Source organism: Anopheles cruzii, chromosome 2 (assembly GCF_943734635.1).
Source record: "Anopheles cruzii chromosome 2, idAnoCruzAS_RS32_06, whole genome shotgun sequence".
In the NCBI taxonomy this organism is placed as follows: Eukaryota; Metazoa; Arthropoda; class Insecta; order Diptera; family Culicidae; genus Anopheles; species Anopheles cruzii.
In genome coordinates this window covers 29,096,149-29,124,142 of record NC_069144.1, presented here as the reverse complement: position 1 = coordinate 29,124,142, position 27,994 = coordinate 29,096,149, and the positions used below count along the sequence as shown (strand labels likewise).

Sequence of the window (27,994 nt, the reverse complement as noted above, 5' to 3'; positions counted from 1 at the left end):
CTAGACCTTGGTGGTGAGGTCCAACGGGGTGGTGCCCTGCAGCTTCATGCGGTTCACCTCGCGGTCGTACTCCGTCTCCAGGTCCGGCTCCAGGTCGGACTCGCTGCCACTGCCGCGCTGCAGGTGGTGGTGGTGGTGATGGTTAAGGTGACCGAGAGCCTGGTGGCGATGGTGCCGCCGTGCCAGGTGCTGCGGGTGGTACGGGTGGTGTGCTGGCGGGTGGTGCTGGCGGACGACGTGCTGCGGCGACTCTGACCGGTGGACTGGTGGTGACTCCAGGTGCTGCTTGGTCGGCGAGGGCGTCAGCGACTGCGGCGCTTGGTGGTTGCCGATGTTGTTGTTGTTGTTGTTGGACGGTGCGGTTTTGGTGGCCACGGCTGGTGCGGGCGCATACTTGGAGTACCCATCAAGTCCGGGCGGTGTGCGGCTGTCGACGGCGGTAACGGTGGCAGCTTCATCATCGGACCCGTTCGACTCGGCCCCGGAGATGGAGGACCGCCGGTCGTCGACCGAGGTGCAGCTACTGCCCGTCTTCATGCTCAGATCGATCGGATTGTCCTGCTGGTGATTGTGGTGGTGGTGGTGGTGGTTTTGGTGGTGGTGCTGGTGGTGTCCTGGCTGCCGTACGGAGGTGGCCGAGGGGGGCTGCGACACGACCGACACGACGGGTGATCTCGGTGGCGTCATCGTCGCGGGGCCGACCTCTTCCGGTTCCGGTTCGTCCTTGTCGCTGCTGACGGTTCCGTTGCTTGGGCAGCGCTGTGACTCCAGAACCTGGTCCAGGATGAAGCGCTTGGAGTAGGAGTCGGGCGATTTGCCACTATCGCTACCCCGGCCGTCGCCACCGCTGCCTGGACCGGCACCACCACCGCCCGCGGCCAATGTCTGGTGCGGGTTGGGCTCGGTGTTGTGATTTGGCGTGAAGCGACTGTTGTTGTTGTTGGCCAGCGGGGAGCTGGGCAGCGTCAGGTGGGGTCCGTCGGCCGGCTTCAGGAGACCCGCCTGCGGGTGCGAGTAGAGTGCCGGGTGGAACCCGGGGAACATCAGGTGCGACGAGGGCAGGAAGCCCGGTGGTGGCATCAGCGGTAGGCCACCGAACGGGAGCGGCAAGAAGAGGTCCTTGCCGAGCCCGGAGTCGTGGTGGAGCGACTTGCCCTGCCGCAGCAGCGCGTGCCGCCGGTCGTTGATCTCGTTCGAGCTGTCCGAGTTGTGGCTGTCGGGCGAGCTGACCGACGGCGAGGCCGACGCCGGGTGCTTGGTGTACTCCTCGAGCCCGAGCAGCATCAGCTCCTCCTTGGTGCACGGAGGCCGCGCATACAGCCCGTACGGGGACGCCCCGTGGAACATTCCCGGGTGCATGCCGACCGGCGGCGGCGGTGGCTTCTGGTGCGGACCCTGTCCTTGGTGCTGCTGGTGTTGCTGCTGATGCTGCTGCGCCGCCTGCTGCTGCTCCTGCAGCAGGCAGTGGATCTTGAACCAATTCGAGCGCCGTCCGTACCGGGACCCGCTCTTCGACATGCCCACCATCAGGCACTTCCGCAGCCGGCACGCCTTACAGGCGGTCCGGTTCTTCTTGTTGATGATGCACTCGCCATTGTTTTTGCACTCCGATATCGACGACAAGTTGTTGTACGACCGGCCGAAGAACGACTGCAATGGATCGGAGATCAGAAAGGAAAAAAGCGAAAGTTAGAAATGACCCAAAAACGGATGGAACCCGTCAGATGAAGCCTCCCATGATAGCGGCGTACGTCACGCCAGGCGCGATTAATTATCAGCTTCACGCGCACCTCTATTGGGCTCTTCGATATTTCCCACTTCCCAACCGTGGACCGAGATCTGCCCTCAAATCTGCCCAATTCACGGTGTTCCGCGTGGAACTCCGCAGCACAATCGCGTCACTCACCTCACCGACGGAAGCAGCGCGATACTATAATTGACCGGGACCGGGACATCGGGTCGCCACTTTTCACTTTCCACCAGCCGTGGCTAATGGCCGTCGTGCGGTCGCTGCCGTGGGTGGATGTTAACTTGCGGGGGTTGGATCGGTGGCAACAAACAAAATTCAATTAGCAGACTCTGCGGTGATAGACAGAGCCACGGGCGATACGCAAAAGTTCCACCGAAAATCCGAATCCCGCAGGGTGTGTACCAGGATTGAGTAGTTCTTCGTAAATTGAACCGTTCCGATCCCACCAATCCATTGGAATATTGTTTTCCGTCCATAGAGCTTTGGGCGGTGACTCGATGTTGATCTTCGGGATTTGCTTAGCTTCAGGAGATCTTTTACTTTCAGATCTTCTGGATCGTCGAATGGCCTTCACACGTAGGTCAGATCCCTCAATCTAAAATCTCCATTGTTACATTTTTTAATCACTTTATGAACTGATGCTTTTACTTCGACAAGCATTCGATGCGATTCTGTCGGTGATGTCGGAATGTAGGACTTTACAGGCACAGAAGTCGACATGTTCAAGCAACCTCAAACGTAACTTGCAGACCAAAACTTGTTTTGTTTTGAGTTGAAATCCACTGCCATATGTCACAACAAGACAGTGTTGCCAATAAAGCATTATGATTACGAGGGCTCAATTGACAGCTAGAGCCATCGGTTAGTAAATTCCGGTTTTATAAGTTGCAAGTTGAGGTCAATTCTAGTCGGATCAACTCCTATGTCCTCAAACACTTGCTCGACCGATGCCATCCCGAAGCCATCACATCGATTCGAGAAGCGAAACACTGTTACGATTCGTGGTTTGAAAAGAAATCGAATCACCATTTTACTGTGCTGCTGCTGCTGGCTAAGTTGTGTGATGTGTCCATCCCTCAAATGGCGCGCCAAGCGAACGACATGGCCGCTGGTAATGGCCGGGCGGTGAAACACTGTGTTTCGTCAGCCGCACAGTCAACCGATGCGCCCGGCCTCGGTGAAAAATGGCTCTGAAAAAGGGCGATCGCGTTCAAGCCGGCCCAGCTCGAGTCATAATAAATAACGTCCCATACGCGACGCGACATTCAAATCCACCACCCCGGACGGCGAAGGTCTTCTCCGTCGGCAGCGAGTCGCGATCGATCGATCTCGGGGGGATCCGTTTGACGTTTGTCGTCGTGGTACTCGTGGCACATTTTCGCAAACAACACGATCGACTCGTCGCCGGCGCACGACATCTAAGTCGACCTTGGTTCGCATGGCCCGACATGCCAGCGACATTGAAGCATACATGATACCAACAAATTGCCGCTCATCGCAGCCGTAATGCATGACCGGCCGCAAGCAGATGTACAACCGATCATCTAATTCCGCGTGGTGTGCGTGCGAGACACAATTGCGTTTTCTCGGGCTAAGCGATCGTGCTGTTATTGTTTCATCGATGTGATGCACAAATTCGCCGTTCCTCGATAATGATAAGCGTTGGTTGGTAAGTGTTCTTGATGAAGGTCTGCGGCGGTGAATGCTAATTTTAGATCGCTTTATCTAATTTCGACAAACATTACCAACCAGTTGATTTGAGCTTAAAGGAGGTCAGCAAGGGATTGCCTGATGAGGAAAACGGTGGTCATCAGTCGACATCAACGTTTGAGGATTTGGGTTCTATTTCCTTGAGGTAGATATCTGAACTATGACCAATCGGAATTATAGGCCTGCTGCATAGGGCACTGCATTTGAAGAGAATTACTTCCGGAAGGAGCTCTAAAGTACCAGTCTTAATGTAGGTAAAGAGTTGATAGAAAGGCTTAGAAGTGTCTTGGTAACCATTAGCTGTCAGAAGGAAATAAAAAATCATCCTCATACTGGAGATATAATACCACAGAACACTAGACTTTTAGGTTGTTTAGAAGAAGAAGCTTCTGCAGCGCAGCGTATATGTTTTAGGTAAGATAGGGTGCCACGCGCAAGAATATCTTCTCGAGAGAATAATTCAGAAGATACCTTCATTTGGGCGATCCCTTGCAGTAATCCGACACTGCCTAGTTCAATTGTTTATAGACAGCACAAGAACAAAAAGCTTGGTTTGCCTTTGTAAAGTACATCTCGATCTCGCTATTGCCCGGAGCAGATCGTTGTCAGAGCAGGTGTCATACAAATTGCATAACTTTGGGCGCAACAGTATTTTAAAATATCGAAAACTGACTAATTTAGTATACCTATAAAGTGGTGTAATATACAGATAAAGTGTTGAATGTGTCCTTCTCCTCCTTCTCCTTCGGTGCTCCTTCGGTGGATTGGCTTGCCATTGGCACCTCGGAGCTGTAACTCCGCTGCTGCTCCACGCAGAATCACCGTCGGCAGCTCTGGTTGTCTGGCGGTGCCTGGAAGTTTATGAAAATGGCCCACTTCGATGTCCGTGAGGCATACCTTCTAACCTTCTACCGAAGAAGGCTCTACGTGATGGCAGCGCACACTCCGCGAAGATGACTCGGTTCCGCTCACCGCACAGTTGCTAGTGAGAGTAATTTAAAAGTCATTTTTGCCCCGACCCAGCCCGGCGTTGATTTATCTGAACTTTGTCTCCAAAGTTCATTCCAGGAAACTGGAGCCTGTAGATCGACTCTATGTCGAATGTCGATCTGGCATAGAATCGTTCCAACTCGCCCATGTGACAGAGAAGCGGGATTTTGATTTATTAAAACTCAACGCCAGACACTTCGTGCAGAAGGAGCATGTGTTCCAACTTCCTTTCTGGGGTGGCCAGCCCGAGCCAGCCCGAGCCCGGGGTAATTAAATATTACAATGCCATTCGGTGTATATTCACGCGATGGCGGCGTCTAAAGTTGCAGAAAAAAGGGCCCCCCCGGCGGATGATGATGCGAAAGGGATTGCATCGCGCGCCCGGGGTTTGTGCAACTCCGCCGGGTCCTGCTGCTTGGCGAGCCAGTCAGTGTCGCGTGTAGGTGTCGTGTGCGCGAGATGATCGTGTTGTCTGTCGGCGGTGACGCTAGCGGGCCGACTAGCGGCTTGCGGAGTTGAGCAACACAACAGAGAACTGAGCTGCTGCTGTCACTTCAGCATCCCGTGGCGTGCCGCGCTGATTCATCGGCGCCCTTAATAAATCGACGACATTTCTAGCGATGCCATTCTCCGCCACCAATTCGGTGCGAGCTTTGGGTGGCAGTACCGCATCGCATCCGGTACCGTGGCGGCGGTCGCCCATTCCCACAATTATACCGTAACACGGCGTCCCTTGCAACTTACCTTGCAACCTTCGCAAGTGAACGCTCCGAAGTGGAATCCGGCGGCCGGTTCGCCACAAACTTTGCACTGCTGATTCATCTGGAACGAGAGGGGTGGAAAAACGGAATAGAGATGAGATGAGGCGATGAAGAATTATTATTTGGTGCACCCAATTTTGCGACCCGAGCGTAAAATGGCGGCCGCCGTCGCGAACCAACGCGAACAGGACGAAACATTGTTGCATTACCGCAAAGGCGCTCCGGCTCCGAGCTGGGCATTATGCAGGTGATTTACTGTTTACGAGCTCAGAATTTTCTGTTGCTTCTGTTGCTCCTTTTTGCGTACAATGTGGGGGCCCAAGAACGCGCCCCCCCCGGCAAGGATGGTAAACGCTTGTGGCCGACCCGGAACACATTTACATGGACCGAATTTAATTGATCTGTAGCGGGCGTGGCGTGCACGGGGAAGATATACGGGCCTCACCGTGCGGTCACGCAGCACTTGTGATGCGTGCCCTCGGCCCGGTCCGTGTGTCATCGTAAAACTTTTTCACCCGAGTCTGTTGCTGTGTCTGAGAGATGGAAAACAATTTCGAGCGTTTTCTGCTCCGACTACCAGCCCATTGTAACATTGTAAAATGTTTTCAGGCTGCGGCCAAAACAACTTGTTGGAACTTTAGATTCTTCACTTTGCTCGTCGCGACTTTGGATTTAATTGAAGTCCGAGTGTCTCGCTGCGCATCCCCAGAATGCCATTCACCTGAGGCCGCGCGCTATGGACTTTGCGGATTGCGGACACTGGGCACAGGCTTTATGACTTGCGACCCGGGGTTTGACCCGCCATCCGAAAGCCCACGATAGCTAGCCAGATGACCCGGTCCCAGTGTCCATGTATCGTGCGCATGGTTAGCGTTGCGCAAGCAGACCGCGCAAGTTTGCGCAAGCCGTCAGGTGTCGGAGTCGATCGCCGATGATCGCCGCCAGATGGCTCGGAGCTCCGGAGCGTTATCCTGACCCGATGGCGCAATAATTAGCAAACTGCGCGCGTTTACACGCCTCATAGCCTTATAGCACCTATGGCGGGAATGCTTCGAACTCGGCCCGACCGTTACTTGTTGCGCGAATCTCGACCATTGTTTATTGACAATCACGAGCGGCGTGAAGTGTGAATCCACACGCTGGCTGGCTGGCTGGCTGGCTAGGATTTATTCCCCTCTTGGCTGGTGCTGCCGCCGCCGAAAAAATCCTGAATTTTAATGAACTGAGCGCGATGAGCTTTATTGCACTTCTGGCACATTATCATAATGCATTTAAATTTTATGCCACTCGCCGCAGACTGCCGGGGCCGGTGTTGAAGAAGCGCCCGAGACACTCGCGGAATCCCGCGAGATGCTATTTATCATAAATGGAACACACCAAGCCCCAATCGCTCGCTCGCTTAGGCCACCGCTCTCTGGCGGAACTTTTATTACAGCTCGGGCCTGCCCCGGCAGGGCGTGATAAACGGCGGACGGGTGGGAAAAGTCATAAACCGAAGCCGAAATAATTCATTTTCGTGCTGCACTGCGGCCCTGTTTCCTGTTTTGCCGGACCTTTTTTTTGCGGTGCCAATCCGCCAGCCCGATGCCCGGCATCGGCATCAGCAAAGTCGCGGTGTGATTTGCAGCGGTGGGAAGGCTTCGGGCTTTGGGAAGTAGAAGTTCGGGTGCAACGGTGCACTCGGCGATATGGTAATACCTCGAAGGTGGCCCAACGCTGTTACACTACTGTGGCCGAAACGGAACGGGAATTTGGATGTGGAACTTCCGATTCTAACACTGTCACCAGGATCTTCGTCAAAATACTAATCAGTGTTTGTGATCCTATTGTAAACAGTTTAAAGTGAATTCTGCGCTTTTCATAATGTCAGAAACTATTTAACAACTAAATTTCATTAAATTGTTGCTGCCAAAAATGTTGAAAATGTGGCAAAACGCCTTCGATGACTAAACTATATCGAAAAGTAGAGTTTATAACTGGTACAAAATATTCAAAGAAGGTCAGAAGAGCGTTGAAAACGAGGCATGGCCAGAACGACCATCAACATCAACTGATCCAAGAATTGGTGCTCCAAAATTGTTAATCACTGGAATCCTTTTTGAGTGACAGTTTGGACCATTTCGAAAAGTGAAATGTCGATTAGTGTCCAAAGACTTGAAATTTTTGCATCACATTTTCGTGATCATTTCGCAATCTTTTCGACGCAATGGCTCCAAAACTAACTTCCAGTCAATACAAATCAGAGTGAATAAAATTCTCAAAATGATCCTTCATTTATACTAGAAAACACCAACGAATCTTGATCTAGGACTTACTGGCGTGCAAAGACTATCGTTCGAAATTAACAAACTAAAAGAAGCCCTAACCAATAGATGCAATAATTCCGTCCATCCAACAATTCGAGAGCTAATTATCTGAAGCTTTTGAAGCTGACTAGTTGTAAGATGTTGTTAAGTAGCATAAAATGACTCAATGCCACGTGGCATAACATATAATTTAAATAGATTTAAATCGAAACATTTTCACTTCATCATTTTGAGACCTTGGACTTGTCAAATAGCTGCAATCCCAATGTGGAATATCTCTGTACTCTTATGTAATCAAGCATTTTTGTCTAATAAAGAACCAATTTTAAACATTAAAAAAATCGACGCAATGTGAATCGAAATGAAGGACATACCGGAAGACTTTGTCGGAAGTTCTGGTGATTTTTCGGCCACAGTAGCGTGCGCTCGCAAATTAGGAATTCGGAATCTTCAAATCCCCACCGAAGCCCAGCCCGAATGACCGTGGTGCGCTCGTTAAAGCGCGCACAGTTTTGTCAGAACGCCGTTTTAATTGCCACGTGTTTATGGCCTGGCCCTCCCCAAGTCGAAGGTGTGTGCGTCCCCAAATCCGGATTACCGGACTCACAGAAAGTCACAGGCAGGTTTTATGCGATGCGCGCAGTGAGAAGTTGTGGGATGCACCGATCAGATGGCCCCATCATGGGTTCCTTCAAAGGCGGCGCGGTCGTGAAGCAATGGACGAATGAACGTTTCGAAGCACAATGATTTTAGCGTGCTGTGTGTGTGTGTGTGTGTGCACCGATCGAGAAAATTGACGAAATAGAGCGACCAGGTTTGGCCACGCAGCACCGGCCGTGCTGCCGTGAACCGTTTAATTTCGTATTCCGGCCACGTTCCGGGGTTCGCGGCGCTATTTGAATATTCGCGCAATCGTGTGGGGTGGCGAGGCTGGGAGGGCTGGGGTAGCATAGACCGCCACGCTCTATTTCAGATGGGTCTTGCGCTCGCCGTTCACCGGCGCAACGAGCACGTGCTCGCTGGCCGGGCCAGGTCGATTTCAAGAATCCGCCCCGGGGCCCCAGAATAGAGGCGCATCGCGCGCCAAGACAACCGAGCGGGGCAAGAGGACGAGGCGGACACCGGACAGTGCGGACCAGCCACCAGAGCCGAAACAATGCCGATTTCACGCGCACTGGATACGTGTAGGAGTGAATAAGATTGACATAATTCGAACACTAACGAGACAAGTTACTCTCTATTCCGGGGGGGATCGCACTGACCTACCCCCAGGGCTGCGCCGTTGTGTAGCTCGGTACGGTGACGAAAGTGCGCCGTCGTAGAGTGGAACAATGTAAGGTGAGGCACGGCTGGGCGAACGAGGCAGTCCCCGGCCGGCATACATAACGCGGCCCACGGCCCGCAGCGCGCGCGCGGCAAAGCATAAAAATTCGCCGACTTCACCGGCCAAGAAAGAAAGAGTAAAGCGGATCGCGCGCGGAACTAACTACTTTAAACGGTATCAAGGTTAGGGCGGCGGCGGCGGCGGCCGTGTTTTATAAGCGCTCCAGCGGGGCCGAAAGTGAAAATTAAAGTGCCAGTAACCAGAAACGGTACGGGACTGGAGCAAAGGCAAATGGTTCGTTCGGGGGTTCGGGGCAGACATTGCCGCCACGCAAGTTCAGACGGAGACAAGAATCGAAGCGAATCAAAATTTTAGCCAAAAATATGTATTCGATGGCGAGTGGCGGTTAGCGGTTACCGGTTAAGAAACGAGCTCCAATTGTGACAGCACCACGTTCGGACTTGAGGAATTGTTTATGTGAAGATAATCGGTAGTGTTCTGGTCCGCCCAGTACTTGAACATGCTAGAGTATGGTTTGGCTCAGTTTAGGAAGATGCGATTGAGGCTGTTTAGAGACGATTCACTAGAGTCACCATCTCGAAGTCGGGTTGGTTCCAGCATTCCGCCCCTGTCTCACAGTTTATAACTTCTCAAATTGATGGCCCCTTCTTACTAGCCAATGTTCGCTTGTCCACACCTGAGTCTACTCTAGTCAATCGTCCTTTAGTCTTGACCCACTATGCAATACACACAGAGCATATAATCTCGCTTCGTCTGTAAGAAACTTTGAGAGGAACTCTTCGATTTCTTCTCTTTCTGACGTGAAATTTGTTTACACGTTGATTATCCATATCCTGGACTTTGTCGTTCTGTCGTTAATGTAAATTCTTCGTATCTAACCATCCAACCATCACCAAGTGTTTGGATTTTGACATACCAAGTACTTGACTTTTAAAACGTCAAACTTCATTCGGAAAATTGTAATCATTTAGTAAAAACTTTGACATTTAACACATCGTTCAATAAGCCCCGGGACTAGCATAGAGATGGCGCTTATAGATGCCAAGGTTCAGAAGTACCAACCTTCAGATAAGATGTGTCAAAACTTGATATAATTCGAAACATAACCAAGAAAGCTATAGTGGTTAAAGTGACGTTAGCTTTGCAATCGTGAAAATATGGGCCAAAACGAGTTTCGTGTGTTGATAAAACATTGTTTTCTAATGGGGAAAAAACACTGTTCAAGCTCAGCAATTGCTTGAAAAACGTTATTCGGACTCTACTCCGTCGAAACCAACCATTTTTCGGTGGTATGCTGACTTCAAACGCGGTCGTGCTGACACAAATGATGCGGAACGTTCGAGTCGGCCAAATGAGGCCTTGAAAAGTTAGAGAAGCGTTGGAATGATTGTATTACACTTGAAGCAGATTATGCTGATGGATAATAAAGAATTTTGCCGATAGAATGTTATTTTCATAGTTAGTCCCGGGAGTTATTGAACGATGTGTTACGAAAAATGACGTTATACGATTCCAATATTAAAAAATATCCAAAGTGGTGAGTCTTCGACTCAAATTGTACGAAATTGGAGCTTGGGGCTCGGAAACCCCACAAGTCGTTCAAGAGAAGCCAATGCACCCAGAACGAGTGTTGGCCGGATTGGTTCTTCGGCGAAATTGAAGGCTGAAGTTGTGTGTCAACTAGCCCGCTTGATCCGTTAACTTAATCAGAACTAAATAAATGATTTGTAAAATACTGATATCCGTTCACCAGCCCGAGCCCGTGAGTCCTATTGAAGCATTCGGCGACCCGCAGGAACTGTATCATTTCCTCTCAATGACTGCGCTGTTTCTGGAAGCAGCCTGCAGCTCCCGAGCAGACCGGGTTGCAATGAATTGTGGAAAAGCGCGTCAATTGTGACATTGTGACACCGTGTGGGTCTTGGGAGTGATTGCGCATCACGGCAGCTTTCTGCTTTTGCGCCGAAATGGAACCGATTTGTCGACCGAACCGAACGAAAAGAAAGGGCCCGGAAGTTGATGGCCGATGGCCGTGAGTCAGCGCGAAGTGGCAACAAATGGTGGAATTAGTTCGCACGGCTCGTTAGCGGCCAGGACCCAATTTTGGGCGTATGACAAATCGTTCGACAGCTGAGCTGAGATGATCCCGTTGGGGATTTCGGTGGTCCTTCGGCCAGCTAGGAGATTCGCACGTCACGCTTGTTGGCACACCGAGCCCTTTCTCTTTTGTTGTCGAATCGTTAGACCCGCGCGGTTTTCGGGCCAAAAACGGTTTGGTGGACTGCAGTTGCATCGCCCGAAAACGGTTGACTCATGATCGGGAGGGAAAAAGCTGTGGAAAAGAGTCCAATTTGTCACCGTGGTATGGCACTCCGACGGCTCAGCCTTTTTGAGGGAGAAATATAAAACTTTACGACACACACCGTTGTTCTTCGCCGTTCGAGCTCGAGCTCAAGCTAATTGTCGGCTACGCTGCGCTGCACTGCGTCGTATACACTTAATAACTTGTGAATAATTTCCGATCTTTTACGATCGCCATCAGCGGCTGGCTATTGAACCCGACGCCGCGACGACACGGCAAAAAAGCCCAAGACGAAACACTGAGCAGAGCAAACGCAAAAAAAAAGCATCATTCTAACGAAGGTGAAGACCGGGCCCAGCATCAACACCGTGACGCACACACACACCCAATGAGATCATCATAATCGCCATCTTCCCCACTGGGGCGAAGTGCAGTTTTATGGCCATCCATCCTTCCGCGCTGCGTTGCGTTGCGCTGGGTTTGATTTATTGGACTCAGTTCCTCAGTCCGGCGTCCGTTTCGGGCGTTCGAAAACTGCGAACCCACTGTGGCCCACTTCGCCCTCTAAATGTTTTTGCACACACACATTTAAGGGCCCCGTCGCATGATGATGACCTGGCTGATTCGAAACGGAGGGCCATTGGCAGCGTCGTGGCAGCCAATTCCGATCGTGTTCCGATTTGGAACCACCACCACCAGCAGTAGTGATCATTGTTTCTTGTGTTGCTGCTGCTGCTGCTGCTGAAACCACAAGCGACAGGCGACAAGCGTTGTGTGATGCGGTGTGCCGGTGGCCCCAGGTATCGGTTCTAGGCGATCGGCGCACCCTCCCTAGGTCGAGTTCTAGTTCTTCGTGAGAAGCAACTAGCTACGAGCTCGTGTTTATTTCTTCATTACCGGGAGCCATTACTGGGGCCATAAGACACCCACACATAGACTGGCTGTGATGCAACGAGGCGGAAGTTTGCCCACGGAATCGGATCGGATCGGAATCGGTGGCTGTGGACGTCAGTTAGAACCGTCGGAGCACTAGAGTCCGTAGCGGTCATTGTGGTGTTGGTTTTAATTTTCCATATCGCACGATGTGGTGATCGGTGCAAATGAGTGGCTCCAGCAACCGACAACGACGACGACAACGACGAGAACGATGCAACTGCGTGTGCAACGATGTTCCGGCTACTGCTGAGAGTGGGCGGATGTAATCGAGGCAGGTCCCCCCGCCCCCGGTGACCGGCTGTCAGCGACGTATCGCGATAAGGTCAATCTTTCGAAGCCCGGACCTAGCGGGCCCTAGAGACTTCAACGCAAACGACGAACCCCTCCGCGCGATCCGAACTGAGAACGTTCTGAACTTTCTGGGCCCCCGGCATTGTTCCAAATCTTCCGGCCGAAAGGTGTCCATTAGCTGCCTGGCCGGTCCGGGGCGAAACAATGGTTGCGACTCTGAGACTTTTCAATGATTTTTCTCATATCGCCACACTAATCTAGATGAAGCGGCGTGTCGGGCGTGTATTGTTGCGACGCGGCTTGATGACAGCCCCACACACAGCCCAGGTTGACAGTTCCGACCACCCCCGTGGCGGGAGGGTGGATACTCAAGGTCCATCCGGGCCGTCCCCTGGCGGGTTTTGTTTTTTCTCTTCCGTAATAAGACGGCCGAGAGCCGGAGATCATTAGAGAGCACTGCTTACGTGATCGGAGATCGCCGGAGTGTCATCCCGAGTGTCTGATCTGATGGGCCCATTTTTGGGGGCATCCCCCAGCGAGGCGGGATCGCTTTTAGAGCGAGCGAGAGTGACCAAAATCGACTTGGAACGTGCCGGGAATTTCGATCGATTGCGCAAATGGCAATGGCACGGTCGGTATCGGTAGCTACAAGGCGAGGCCCGCAACCGTGTTTAGAAACTCGGCTGTAATTCGTTACGCCTGATTTGCATCAAGTACTGCTTAGAAGCTTTTGGGACCCGGTCGCCCCGGGTGACGGGGGACGCAGGTGTGTCACCGAAACGCGCCCTCGAAGTCGAAGACTTGCTGGCTCCGGCTCGCGCAGATCTAGGCTCCATGGCGTGTTTACTCGCGCACGGCACAGTCCGCACACAATGGGCACACAATCGAGAGGGCAGAAAAGGAAGTAAACAAAATGGTTGATAGCCTGGTACACCTAGAGACGCCTCTATGCAATTATGCAATTAACCTGCTATTGTTGAATGTAAATCAAAGCAACCCGTGGCCCGAGAACGCCCGCAACGAAAGTGAAACACCCGACCGACGGACCACTCCTTCTGTAACGGCGGCCGCCGGGGCGGTTCGCGGGTTGCGGGGGAAAATCGCGAGTCACCGATCGCGTGCCAGCCGGAGGGTGGGGGGGGATGGCGCAGTCAATCGAGGGCCTAATTAAATAATCGAACCATTTCAAGTCGAGCCGAGCCGTGGCCCGATCTTCACGCTACAATCAGGGCCCCCGATTCAGATTCAGATGATGGGCTGCTGCTGATGGGGCTTCAATTTAACACATCATTCAGCCGAGGACCGCTATAATGTTGCCAACACACACACACACACACATGTGTGTCAAGTTCCCACAGCAACTCCGATCGACGCAAATGGGGTGTTAAGCAGAGAAAGTTAATCTAATTTTCGGACGGACCGACCCGACTATCAATGGGCAATCAGTGGGCAGGTCAATTTGCCGGCGGGATCTTCACCGGTGGACGTCCACACGGCCACTAGTACCCTACCTCCCAGCACCGCTTTCCCCTGGGGGGTGATCTACAACGTCACCGAGTCGGTCCTGAGACTGAGTGCCAGTGCCCCAAGGACCCGGAGGCGTCAAAGGAGGCCCCCGGGGGAGGGCACGGGAGCCACTGTTTGCTCACTCTAGCTCGCCGCCCCATCCGACGCCGTTCTAAGCCATCTAGAATGGATGCGAAAGACCGTAATAATGGACCGCAAACAAAGGACGGCCTTAGACACGGCGCCGATCGCTTTGAGAGATGCGCGCACGTCGGACAAACATCCCTCTCAAAGCGGACGCTAAATGCATCGCGCGGCTCCGTACCGTTACGTCAGCCAAGCGGCTCGCGCCCTAAAGTGCTTCCTAAAGTGCATCCTCCGCCATGTTGACCAGCGCGGCGTTAAAAGGTGGGATGCTGATGCTCTAACCAATGTTAGAGCACCAATCTGGCTGCTGTTGCTGCTGTTGCTGCCGGGTCGGCCCGCTAATTAATCAATCGATATCGGGCGCCGCCAGTCGGTCGGGAATCGGGTGAATTGATGATCGGTGTGTGTTGGACCAATATTGAACACGATGAGATCCGATCATTAAACGAACAACGTTGCGCTGAGGATGCGGATGCGAGGTTGGTTCAAAAAGTATCGGTATTTTGAATTTCCACAGGTTACATACATTCGATTTTGGACTTTTTTGGGGCGTGCTGTTGCTACTCATGTCACTCACTTATAGCGGTAAGTTTGGCCATTTGGCCTCATCATCGATTTATCTCTGCTCCAAAATATGGATCGCAAACAATCTGTATCAAATTTTGTGTGAAAAACAAAATTAAGAGAGCGGACGCATTTGGAATGTTCACTGTGGCTTATGGTGAAGCTATTTTGACCCAATACAAAGTGAGACGCAAAAACTGCAGGGATTGGCTCTTTCGAGTCTAACTTTTTTCTGTGCATCGGTAAGATCTTGCACTTTTTGGAACTTCAATGACTTTAGTCCGAGCTCATTTTTCAATATTTGCTGAATGGCATATTGCGATATGTTCAGCTCGGACACGGATTTCGATGAAGACGCTTCTTCACTTTTCGAACCATTTCTGGTGATGTCCCTTTTTTTTGTCCGTCCACATCCTTGACGTCGGGCTATGCTACCAGTATCACGGTAACGAGCGATGGTACAAGACACAAAAGATTTATTAACATTTAAATGCAGGAGGGCTCTAACGATATGGTTTTGTGGTTTTCCAGCTAAATATAATGAAATCACACTGTTAGGCTTGAATTCCATCACAAATAATATTTTCTGGAAAAATTCCCACCAAAATGCGTGTGTACGCTTGTAAAGAATATAATGAGCTGTCACTGGAATAAATCTGACAGCTGTTGGACGAGAGGTTTAGAAATGACAGCAGTCTGAAGTTGGTTGCAGTTGCATCTCACCCTGTATCGGTGTTTATCGGAGGTTCAAAATGTTCTCAGAGGGCTGAGAAAATGTGAAAGACGAAGAGCCAAGACGAATGTGAAGGTTTTGCTTACAGTTTTCTTCGATTGCAGAAGCTTGATTAGTTCTTGCCACAGGGTAGAATGGTCAATAAGGAATGTTACCTGGAAGTTATGGTAGAATTTTTGACCAAAACCAATCTGTTTGTTGATGCCAGCGTATTCCCCAGATCTAGCCCCTCGTGACTTCATGTTCCAGAAACTGAAGAGGCCCATGAAAAACCGATGTTACGCTACGATTAAGCAAATAACGACAGCATCGACGAAGGAGCTGAATAAGATCACAAAAAATGATTTTTTGAAGTGTTTCGAGGGTTAGAAAAAACACTGACACAAGTGAATAATGTCTGATGAGGATTACTTAGATAAATGATAGATATCAGTTATACATTCTTTTTTAACAGCCCTCGTACATTCGATGTGATTATGATCGACCATCAGGACTCCACTTCCTATGCCACCCCGGGGGGCCTACGGACCTCCCAGGTTCTAGAACTGCCTATTGGAACTTCCAGTACGTTCCAGTAAAGTTGGAAGTCCGCAACCGAAAAACTTCGTGCTGCGGTCCCGGTGGCCCTGCCGGGCTCCGCCACGGCGAGAGTGGCGAGAGAGAAAGTAGAATCATCACAAACAGGTTAGTCGTGATTTACCTGGTTTAATTTTCCCACACAGTGCCTCCCCGTCCTCCTGAAGGAGGACGCCCTCATCGGTTATTGAAGAAGAAGAAGAAGCTGCCGGATCTCCGAGGCGGACCCCCAGCAAAACGGTTGGCCGTCTAGGCGGTCGGGCGCTGCTGCTTTCGAAATTAATTCCAGTGACATTTCAACCTCAGCCTCAGCCTGGTGGCTGGCATTCCACGGAGCGGAATCACTTGTTCACCCGGCTCCTGGTCCAGGCTGGTGGGAATCGCTCCGGTCGACCGGGCGGCCGGGGCTAAACGAGATTATGATTCCCGTCGACCGGCTGGGGGAAACGCTATCGACCGGGTGACATCATTTGGAGCAAGCCGGGAGCGAGTCGTGACCGGGACCGGGACCGGGACGGGAGTCTGGAATGAAGTCAGCGTTCTCCCTTTGGAACTCCCTGTTCTGCTCCTGGAACTCACTCTGGGAAGGTGATTCAGTAACAATTTGTTCAGTCCTAAAAATAACGCTCCGTTTCACTCCGACTCCGAAGCTACTACCGTGTGTGTGTAGCTGACCCACCACATCCGCCAGCTCCCTCCCCCCGTTGCGGGTTCCGCGAACCACAAATCATTTGTGCTCCGTGCTAAATCAGTCTTATCTTGCCGTGCGCCATCTTTTAAGCCCGTGTGGCCGTGCCGTGCCGTGTCCGATCGATTTTGTGCCGTTCGAGGTCCCGCGTATCGTGTTTCGTTCGAAAACTCGTGTCATCGGGGACTATCGGGGCGAACGTGACCATCGCCCGGTGTTGGCTGCTGGCGGGTGCTGGCGTTTTTAATTAGAGTGGGTGAGCGCACTGAGCTTCGGGAGGGTTCTGTCGCACTGAACCAATCGGAGCTAGAAAGGATGATCCACATCATCCAGAGACGAAACGATGCACCGCCGCACAATGTGGCCGCGTAAGTCATTTCGTGCCGTTGCGTGCCCACGTTGCGCAACGTAGTAGCAGCGGCAGATGATCTTTGCGGTTTTTGGTGCGCAATGGAAAATTGCGCGCCACTTCGCGAACGAAACCGTTGTCATCGTCGCGGCCCGTGTTGTCGCCAGGCCGGGCCGGAGCCGAACCGGGGGCCCGCCCCGCGGTGGGGATTGCACCATCCGAGGCTGCGCACCGGTGGCGGCGGTGATTGGAATCGGGCTCGGCTCGGACACCGTTTGCGCCACCACCACCGCAAATAAACTGTGATTTACAAGTAATTGAAAAATGAAACGATGAAATTATTTGCACAACCCGGTGGCAAATCGATGCCGTCTCACCCGGACGGGACGGGACGGAACGGGTGGGCAATTGAAATCGAAGGCTCCGGCTCCCGCATCGAATGCGATCGGGGTTTGTATGACAACCGTTTTGCGGACGGATGAGGACACGGATTACACACAGTTAAAAGTGGACCAAGCAGAAAAATTACCCCCGGTCGCCGATTGGGCAACGGCTGTACGACTTATTTAAAGTAAAACATGGGGACCCCCCAAAAGGAGACCCCCCCTTTTCAAGAGTGACAAAGCAAGATGAAGGCTACAAAACAAACGGTCGGTCGGTAGAAATGGTACGACAAACGTATCGACAACATTGTCACCTGGCCGTGTCGACAGCGGGCGAGCCGCGGGATGTTTTAATCAGCGCGCATGCAAACGACCTTGACAGAGCCGTACCGTAGCGAACCTCCCTCCGTGTGCCTCCCCATTTTTTCGCCAGCCAGCCAATTGGCGACCGCAACGAATGCGAAGCGATATGAATATGCACACACACACACAGCAAACAGCAAGTGGCGTCAAACACGGCGGCGACAGATTTTTCTACACATCACGCCGGGCCCAACGCGGTGTAATGTAATGAAAATCGTCACGTCAAGAAAAACATCGTAAACATCGATCGAGGGCGCCCAACAGGGTTCGTCGCTTGCTACGAACGAGCGCCCAAGTCTTTCGTACGCCGAGTGCGCTGCGTTCACACCAAAACGACGCCGCGCGAAGCGATGACACAGCCAAAAAGCGGACTGCGGTGACATGCGGACGGACGAGCTCGTTCCGAAAATTGTTCCGAACGCGGGTAACACGAAATCATACTATATTTTAACGTTTGTGTAACAAACGTCGGGCTGTCTGTGTGTGGACAGCAAACAAGTGTCGGGCTGATCGGTGGGCCGGGTGAGAGGTCGTGAAGACGGGGCACCGGGAACCGAACAATGTAGCCTGGGAAGCCTTGTTGCAGTGGGCGAACACAGCTCTCGGGCGTTCTCGGGCATTTCGGGGGAAAACATGATAATTACAACGAAAACTATTAAATCGTTACTCTTCAGCCCGGGCCAGCTCGGGGGTCGAACAGTGGAATGTTGTGCCCGAAGATACAGTTCCCATCCCGAGCGGAGGACCCACTTCCGGGCCGACCTCTCCGATTGCGATCTGGACTGGATGCGTCATCCGCGTGTTTGATGGAATGTAAAGCGTTCGTTTTAATAACGAAAATCACTGCTCGAATCAGGCTGGGTCTTTCTCTTTGGAAGCCTGTTTCGGCACTTCGCTGCTTCGCGTGAGAATTCGCATGACACCGAAGATGCCCAAGAAACTCTCCCCTAGGACTGCTAGGCCAACGTGTCCGTGACGTGTCCATGCTACAATCTTGCACCGGCGACGTCGGGATAAAGCAAGATAAATGGACGCATTGACCAAGATCTCATTTACGCACGTCACGAGTGTGTGGCCACCGTCGGTTGTTAGTGATGCCATTCACAATGCTCAGCTCGCCGGAGATAATTGAGTTATCAACAAGAAGAGCTCGCGGCTGCTCGAGGGGCTCCGTTTGTCAGCAATTAGCGGTATTGAAGTACCGCGGATGTAGCATCGATCGGCCAGGTGCCATTAGCAGGCCCCAAGTGGAACTAGTTTTCTGTGTCGTCAGCCTCAGTGAAACAGTTCGCTCTAGCCGCAGATGACTAGATGAAGGTTAGAAACGAAGTCTGAAACCTAGAAGGCTCGGCTTCTCTCGCCAAATGGTCTCTGGGTGGATCGAAAACTGTTGTTTCGCCCGCCTGGTCATCGATCACCAACGTGCACCGCGCCGACCAGTCTCGGCCTCATCTTCTCGGCCCGAGAAGGGCACCCTTTGCGCCCGGTGCGCGATAGCTACTCACGTTGCTACAATTTATATCGCTCCCAGATTGATGACTTGCCGGAAGGGAGCCCAGCCAGGCGCAGCGCAGCGCAGCCCGAGTGCTGCTGACCTGCTCGAATGATATATTCGAGGCCGCGCGTGCAGCATTGCTTTCTTCGTTTTTTTGCGCTTTGCCCACCGCCTTCAAGAGCAGGTTATAAATCAAAAGCGATACTGCTGCGCAGGCGGAGACCCCGCCCGAGGATCGGACGGTGAAGGATTGTATGACTTCAAGCGTCCGTCAACCTGTGGCGCTATTAGTTGCCGTGCGTGAAGATTTAATAACAGTACACCGTGACCAAATTAGAACAGATGTGTGCAAATATTTCGCGCGAACTCTCACCGACTGGCTGACATTTGGCGATAAAGTCCCCACCGAGTATCCCTGGGCCCAGGAATGTCTGGCCCATTTCCACTATCGCTGCCGTCGCAAGCAGCAGCAGCAGCAGCCGGCGGTGTACACGATCTGGTCGTCTGGCCAGGCAGATCCGAGTACGAAAACCGGTACAATCACACCGTGGGAACTGGATCATTCAAATTCTTCGGGCGGCTCGACGCTCGGACGAGGACGACGATCTGAGTCTGAGGGCGAAACGATTTCAACTCGGCCGCCCGCATTAAAGGCTGCACGTGCTGCAAAAAGGGCAACCTGGCCACAGCTGGGCCAGATGCCGACGACTCGCGGGTCCGATTGGGGCTGGGTGGCGTGATCTCAGGAAAACAGTATCGGCGATCGCTCGGCGATTTGCAGCTCAGCTCGAGCCGCGACAGCCGAGCGGTACTTCTTCATACTCTGTCTCTGTGCGCAGTTCCATTGTGCGGCCGCAGAATCGGGGGCTGATCCACCCGGTGTCCGGTGCTACGACACGGCCCCCAATACAAGTAAAGAGGCGTCCAGTGGACGTACGTGCTTAATTAATGGTGACTCCCTGCTAATGGATGTATTCGCCGCGCACAGTAACCTTTCGGTGTTCGCTCCTTGTGCACCTTGCGGATGATGTCCGTTAACCCACTCGCCAAGTCCGGCACTCGGCAAGTCCGGTTGCACTGATATCTGCCACATGCCGTAAATTAATTCACAAAGTATGGCAATAAAAATCGCGCGCGAGCGCGCGCTACGGGCATGAAGATGAGCTTGAGTTCCCCCCGATCGAGGTGTCTCTCGAAGGGGTAAAAATAGGCGCACGAGGCAGCCGTTAAACCGAAATACCATGAAACCGAACCGTTCGACACGGCGACACGTTACTGCGAAGGTGCCAAGAACGCGGCTTCGGTCACGTTGGTGGTGGCTAATTAAATTTTTACAATCTTGCTGCGGTGGAATACTCTGTGCCGAACGGCGAGCAAGTTGGCCCAAAAAAAGGCTGTAATCCTGCGACACGTCGAAAGTGCTCGAAATGCACTTCATCTGCGTGCTCGAATCAATTAACGCGCAACGCAAGACGAAAGACTCAAGCGACATCAAGCGACGAACCCCCGAGCGGACTAACAATAAACTTAGTTTTTCAATTTCTCCGAACCGATCCGTGCGCTAGGGTGGGCACCCGGCGGCTCACGAATTGGCAACCCGGTGCAGAAGGATCGCCCGGTGGGTGGATAATTTTATTTATTTATTTTATCGATCGATCCACTTCACAATGTGCCGAGTGCCTGCGTGCGACCATCGCAGCCGCAGCCAAGTGTGGCGAGTAACAATGTGCACTTGTGCGAGTGGAGCCGGCCGTCGGAGCGACTCGTCCTGGGGACTCCTGGGTACGCACGCGCGCGAGCGAGAGCGTGTGCGGTATGACAATAATTTATTGGTTATTATCTTATTCCCGTGCATACATTGAGTACCGCCGAGGCAGAAGCGCGCACCGCGCTTCGCGGTTTGTCGGGGTGGCCCGTCCGTCCCGGACTGATATTCCTTCTGTCCCGGTTTGACACTACTGACAGCCGGAGATGGCCGCAGAGTTAGGGTCGTAGCTGCTGCTGGTGATGGGATCGACGGTAGTTGTGCCGTCGATTGTAATGCGTTTGCGGCACACGAGAGCGGGGAGAGCCCATACTTCTTCAGCTTGTCATCCGCTGAAGGCTCCACAATTTGCTCCGCTCCGATCCGCTGCAGACGGCGCGGATGGCGAAGATGGCGAAGATAATTCGTTTTTCTTTATGAATGTGCAGCAGCAGCAGATCGATCGGGTCGGTCTTCCAGGATCGGGCTCCTCGAAATGACACCGCACCGATCCTGGCCGCCCAAGCTGCGTTCCGTCTTTCCGTCGGAAGGTTTTTCATTGAAGCGAGCGCATCATCGGCGCACGTTAAGGGCGGACTTTGTTCACTCACTATGTCCAATAATACGATGAATCACGGGCAGATCATAGACGCGAGCGCGATCAGCATAAGATGATCGAGCAGCGGTGCAGTGAGCACCACAATTGGGTGTCCAAAGCTCCGAATGGCCGCACCGACGGGGGCACTTTATGGCCGTGCGGTGCCGTACGTGTCGCGAGGAGCCAAAATTTGGAAGGCACATCACTCATCACTCGCATTCCGATCACGGCCGGCCGGCCGGCGGTGACCGTGAGGGCGCCCCCGTTGTGCGGCGTGCCGGTTCTTGGTGCACACACTATCTGGACCACAGACCCGCTTTGTTTGCTTGCGTAACCCCGGCTGGAAACCTTGGTCCGCGATGTAATGTCGCGCATAAAACATCACCCGATCCCGGCCCGGGGTTCTGGTCGGTGCGAGGCGAGGCCAACCGAGACCAGGAGTGAAGAGTGAGCGGGGGGGGAGCGAGATAAAGCTGTTCTAATTAATCGCACCACACCGGCGTCGATCTCACGATCCGAGCGGGACGATCCTAATGGGAGCGAGCACTCGAGCACCTTAACGAGCGTTCCGCGAGGGCCCTCACTCACGGGGACGGCATCTAGTGATTAGCACACACACACACACACGAGCGCGAAGGTGCAAAACGTGCTTCGTGTGCTGTTTTCCGGAATCACAAGCACAAGATCACGGGGCTTTTGGGGGACTTTTGCACCGGTGACAGCAACAGCCGGGCAAGCGACGAACCTCTCGGATTCGTAGAAATCATTCGTTTGCCGGACCGTAAAATCGTCCGTCCGCACCGATCCGTTCCCACCGATTGCGCACTTCATTTAAAGGCGTCCGATAGACCGGTCCTATGCCCGGTGGGAAGAAATTATGGCACTCCGGTAGACCGAAAACTGTGAGATCTGATGCAGCCCGAGCCCGACACATTTTTGGGGGGCCCCCTTTCGGAGTGTTGTCCATCTTCGTCCGACCACCTAGTGCGGTGGGGCACTGGATGAAGGGGTGTGAGGTGTTGCCACAAAAGTAATCGATACGCCGCGCGCAGTCATGCAGTCCGTCAGCAGAAAGTCGGCGGCGGCAGCGGCGGCGTTGGAACGGCAATGGAACCGGCAATTAGTGGCGATCAAGATTCCGATCGATCGAGCATTGACAAACCCGGGCGAGGGGGGTGAAGCGAGAAGGGAGAGGCGTTAACCATGCTCCACGGTTTTCCGATCCCGATTGATACGCAATCCGCGCGCGCTCGGTTGTTTCGTTTCATTTCGGACGATTATTCATCAGAATCTCGCAGCAGCAGCAGCAGCTGGGGAAGGCCCGGGCCGGAAAGCCAGGCCAGGAGGGAGTTGGCAAAACCGAAGAATAATTTCATTACCACCCTGGCCGGCCGCGAAGGGATTTCACACACCGTTCCCGGGCACCACGTTTTATGACTATTCAAAATAAGAGGGCCGCGGCTCATGTGGTCCCCGGGCGGGCCAACAAATCGAACACCGGACACAATGTGGATTACGTGATCGGTTCCAGGATCCGGGGTCCGCCGCCGCCGCCGCCGATGTGCCGACAAAGGTCCGCGGCTGGTCCGCGATCGCATCTTCACCCGACCCGACGGCGGCCGTTCGATTTTATTGCTCCAAATATAAGTTGTTGTTCGGTTGCTGCTGCTCGTCTGGACAACTCACGGTCGGGCGGCATCCTTTCATCTGAGAGTTCGGGCTTGGGCCACATCCAACGCATCGCGCGTCTTCGCAAGCGAAGGCTGGGGTTTTCGCTCCCGCCCGCCCGCGTGTGTCGTCGGCCCCCCCTTCGGTCGAAAGCTCATTTGTTTTGACTCGAATCAATTACGTTTTACGACATTCTCGGGCTTCACTTAGGCTTTTCGTTCAATTAACACGTCCGACGACGGACGGACGGACGGACGGTCTCGTCCTGAAGTGCGCGGGACCATCTCGCAGCAAAGTGTAAAATTTTTCCATCATCCACCGCGAGATCGAGAGTGCCACCCTTCGCACGCGGGCCACCGCCACCCTTCAGACAGCCCGCGAATCGCGCGAGCCGCGAGCGCAATGCGCACTTGAGTTGGTCATAAAAATTAAGCCGTGAAAAAAGTGGCCACTCTGGCTGCGTCCACCCCCCCGGTCCTGCCGCGCAGGGTGAAGGGTGAGAAAATGTGTGTACCCGTATTTAGATGATCTTTCAACAACTGCGTCCAATTTCTAGCGCGCGGCCTTTGCCGCGCAACTTCGCACCTTCTGCGGGAGGTGGGTGGCGAGACCGAGTGGCCAGTGGAGCGCGGCCATCTGATTCCGTATGCAGGAATCCGAAATCGATAGAAAGCCCAAACGAAGCTGGCGGCCGCCAGCAGCAGTAGCGTATCGAAATCACTTGATTTCCCCGCTATAAAAACAAATATTTTGATTAATGATGTTGATTTGTTTCATATTTCTCTCCATTTGCGGCCACTCGCGCCGTCCACGGCATTCAGTGGCCACTGGCTCGCTGCTGCTGGGTCGGGGGCCATAAATTTTTCCTTTTATGATTTCATGTTGCCCAAGCGCGAGCTTACGGGGGTTTATCAGTGGACGGCTCGGCGGCTGATAGGCGGACGTCTCGCGAGCTTTTGAGTGAGTCCGAGTCCGAGTCGGAGTGGATCCTTCGGATGTTTCACAATTCACACTCCCGATTTTTCGGGGTTTCGCAGAGGTCCTGCAATCCTGCAGTTTCCGATAATTTCAATCCCACCGCTGTCACTTGGCGCGTGAATCCCATATAGTTCTGCTCCTCCTAACGGACAGACAGCGAGCTATGCAGGGGGAGGGGGGTGGCACTTACCCCACCCTGCCACGACACTTTCGAGGGGGGGGGGCCAACGAGGAAAGCGTGCGCCGCCGCGCAAAACCGTGGGAAATAAACCTATTTAACGCCTCCGGCTTCGGGCTAGTGACGGTGGCTTTCTTTTGTTCCGTTCGCGCCAGATACGCGAGAAGATTACGCCAGTCGCTCTCTCTCTCTCTCTCTCTTGGAGGGACGAGAACGTAGATTGGTTCCTCTGGCACTCTGGGTTGGTTGCCCCTTTTTTGAAGGAGTTATCGTCGTATCCAGTGACATTTTCAATCGAATCGCATCGATCGCGTTTTGATCGAGCACTGCTTCTTAATAAGAAGATTCCTAATATATATTATTAGAAGTTCAACAAGCCCTTCCTTTGTTGCAAGCACCTCATTCTGGGCCGCGGATCATAAATAATCCGCCGCATCCGGATTACGTGGAATGCCCGAAGGTGCGCAATAGACGGGTTTTTGGGGTAAGTGCATCAATCACACCCGCGTCTCCACGCTTCGGTTGGTGGCGCATACGACCGACCCCAAAAAAAACCCGACACCCAAACACTGTCTGGTTGGATTTATGGTAGACCTTTGCATTCGGGCGTTCTGCGGTGCCGCGCACACGTGAATATGAAATGGGCAGTCAAAATGTTCAAGTTATTTGGCAAATAGCTTCCGGTCCGACAATGCAGTTTTCCACGGCGACCGGCGACCTGACACGAGCCGGACGATGTAAGCATGAAACATTATCATCAAACCCCGAACGGCGCACGTATGAATTAATAATGGCAATAATCAGCAAAATAAAGACAACCACTTAGTAGGTGGCGTTTACGAGCGGACCGATGGGATCGCGCCCATCTTTGTGTGTGTGTCGAGCGCGGTGCGTGTGAGTGATCGGCCGCGGCTGGCCGCGAGAACAATGAGGTGCAATTTTGCAATATCATTAGTCGCGCCGCCGCGCGCATTGCATCCTGCGCGCGCGCGCAAACTGCGGCAGGATGCGCCCCCCGTAATGGATGGCTCCCTCTTTTTCTCCACCACCGGGCGAGCGCGGGATTATGATCCGCGTGTCCGCGGACCCGTGACCGACATTTCTGACAGACTCGTGTTCTGATTGTTATTCACCCCGACTCCTTTGCCCAACAGCGTTCGCCGTTCCTTGGCGTGGCCAATTTCTTTCTTAATGATACAAAAAAACAAAAGCCGGACGATTTGCTCGGAGTGTGACGCGCGCGCCCAGTTTCGGGTGTCCTCCCCACATGTCACGGTCTATTGAGGAGAATTAAAATGTGATTTACAAACACACCACTCTCGGCTCGGTTCGCGATCGCGGCGTTGCGTTTGAGGATGCACATTTGCACTTTAATTGCACCGCGTGAGGATTTCACGGTTCGGCGAGGCCCGAAGGGGCTAAGTCGACGAACTCCTGCTGGGTTATCACCAAGAATTGGATCGTTTTTTAAGCTTACGAGCTTTTTGACACATCACTTGACAACGGGCCACTTGTTGGAGGATTTCGTGGATTTCGTAGTACATCAAAAACGGAGACACTTACCGTTGTTCCTGCTGCGCTTGCTGCTACTACTGGACACGGGGCCGAGATGTCTGCTTTCTGCTGCTGCTGCTGCTGGTGACGTCAAGAATCCTCGGTACACACACACGTTCAAATACACACGGTTGGAGCACAGATGACCCCACGAAGAATTGGTCGAATTCCCACACAATGCCTTGTTTGTTGTTCGCCGTAACGATGGGCCGATTGGTTCCACTTGATTAGTTTGTCACAAAGCGGTTCAAATGCCACACTAAAATCGGTCGTTTCTTCACTGTTGTCACAAGCAATTCTCACGCCCGTTTCGTTATAGTTTCTCACGCCCGTTCACCGGGACCGTTCCGACGGAATTTTTCGGCGGAACTCTGTTTGGTGAACCAATTATCGGCGGTCGCGGTCGCCCTGCTCGATCGGTCTCAAATGATCCAATTGACACCCGTCACGACACAACCGATCCGCTGGTTGAAACGGAGTTTGGATGTTCGCGCTTCACCAGGACACTCCGCGGTGCTTCCGGGAGTTGCGACAGCCACGCCACGTGTTGGGAGCACATCCGGGGCACTCAGCGCGCGATAACCGCGCGGCCATAGAACCGAACTGCAACTGACCGACCCCGCCAAGAATGCAACCTGCACCACCGGAACACTGCACCACGGGTGCAGCAACTGCAGCAACCCCTCTCCGGCCGCGTGGAAGGGGTTTTGAGCGCGTGACCACGCGTCCGCCCGGCACTGACACTGTCGGTCGGTCGGGGACACTAAAGGAGCGGAACGCACGACGACGGCGCAGGCGATGCGATCGTGATCGCGCACTTTCGGAGACTGACGGCCAAGCGGCGAACCCCTGCCAAAGGTAGCCACGGAGCCCGACGGCCGGTCCTTCGTGTCGGTGCCTGCCCCGGTGTGTTGGTGCGATCGGCCACCGCCGTATACAGACACACGGAAGCACCCGGGGAAAACAGTGAACCAACCCCTAGAGAGCCGAAGCCGAGGCTTCGGGTGCGAGTGAGTGCGACGGCGAGATCGATCACACCAATCGCAGCGCACGTGTCGCTTGTGCGCCCGTTCTCTGTTGCGCACACACGTGTGCGCCCGTTTTGGGGAGGAGTTTGCGTCGTGGCCCACAGGCAGAGAGTGCGCGCGATGGCCAGCGGCGGCGAGTTGTGCGCAACGCGCAGAGACTTTCGATGCGTTTTCCGCGGCGTCAGAGCGGCTCGATATTGGCAACAACACGCAGGAGCGATCGGCGGGTGCAGGTAAACAGGGTGACAGGCGTTTTGTGGCAGCAGGCGGCAATGTTTACGCAGCTCGTAATGCGCGCGCATGTCATTACCCATCCTGACTCTCCCGGGCCCGGGGGAAAAGCGGGCCCGAGCGAACCGAACCGACCGCGGGGAAAGCAAAAAAAAAGGACAGTTACTCGGTGTTATTAGTTTATAGTTTGTTTTGGGTCTCGATGATTTTATTGAACGCCCTCCATTTTTTAAGCACCTCCAGGGATACCTGTGCACGAAGAAGCAACACACGCCGGGGGAAAAAAAAATCCGCCAGCCAATAGGTTGCCATTTTTTTCGGTTCTCTCGAAACCGTGTCCTTGTACGGCGTGCCGCGCAAGGACACTTTACGGTAAGGTAGGCTCGGCTCGACTCGCTGGCTACCCTGCGTTTTATTGATGGCTCCGATACTCGGTGTCGTGCGAAAATTTGGTGTGTTTTTTTGCTAGGGTCCTGTGGTCCGGGTGTTTTTTATTGACCAGCTCGCTGGATGCTCGCTGTTTTTTGGCACACAAAAAGCCCCGGAATCTCAGGCTGTTCCATAAATTTTTGCATGCCTTTTTGTTTCCCTTCCCGAACTCTAATGATTGCAATTGTGACGGAAAGTGCTGAGCCTGAGCCTTTCACCGGTTTATGATTCGCCGGCGAAGACATTCGCAAAGGAAGGACTAGACTTTTACAGGGGGTTCAGGGGTTTATGCTCGCCAAAAAACACTGTGTGTCGGCCAGGGGCCCGGGAAAGGATGCGCTTGCCCGTCCTGGAGTTGTATCCCCTTCGAGCCTTTAGCTTGGGCTTTTTA

At 53.2% G+C, this 27,994-nt stretch overlaps 1 protein-coding gene across 1 annotated transcript; it reads right to left on the bottom strand.

Moving 5' to 3' along the window:
- On the bottom strand, positions 1 to 26,100 carry LOC128278215 (knirps-related protein-like). The gene is made up of 3 exons (XM_053016892.1): positions 25,925 to 26,100; positions 5,195 to 5,272; positions 1 to 1,650 (listed from the first exon to the last, which is right to left on the bottom strand). Exons 2-3 carry the CDS (start codon positions 5,270 to 5,272, stop codon positions 1 to 3), a joined length of 1,728 nt encoding a protein of 575 aa, XP_052872852.1. The 5' UTR covers positions 25,925 to 26,100.
- Positions 26,101 to 27,994: the final 1,894 nt, after the last annotated feature.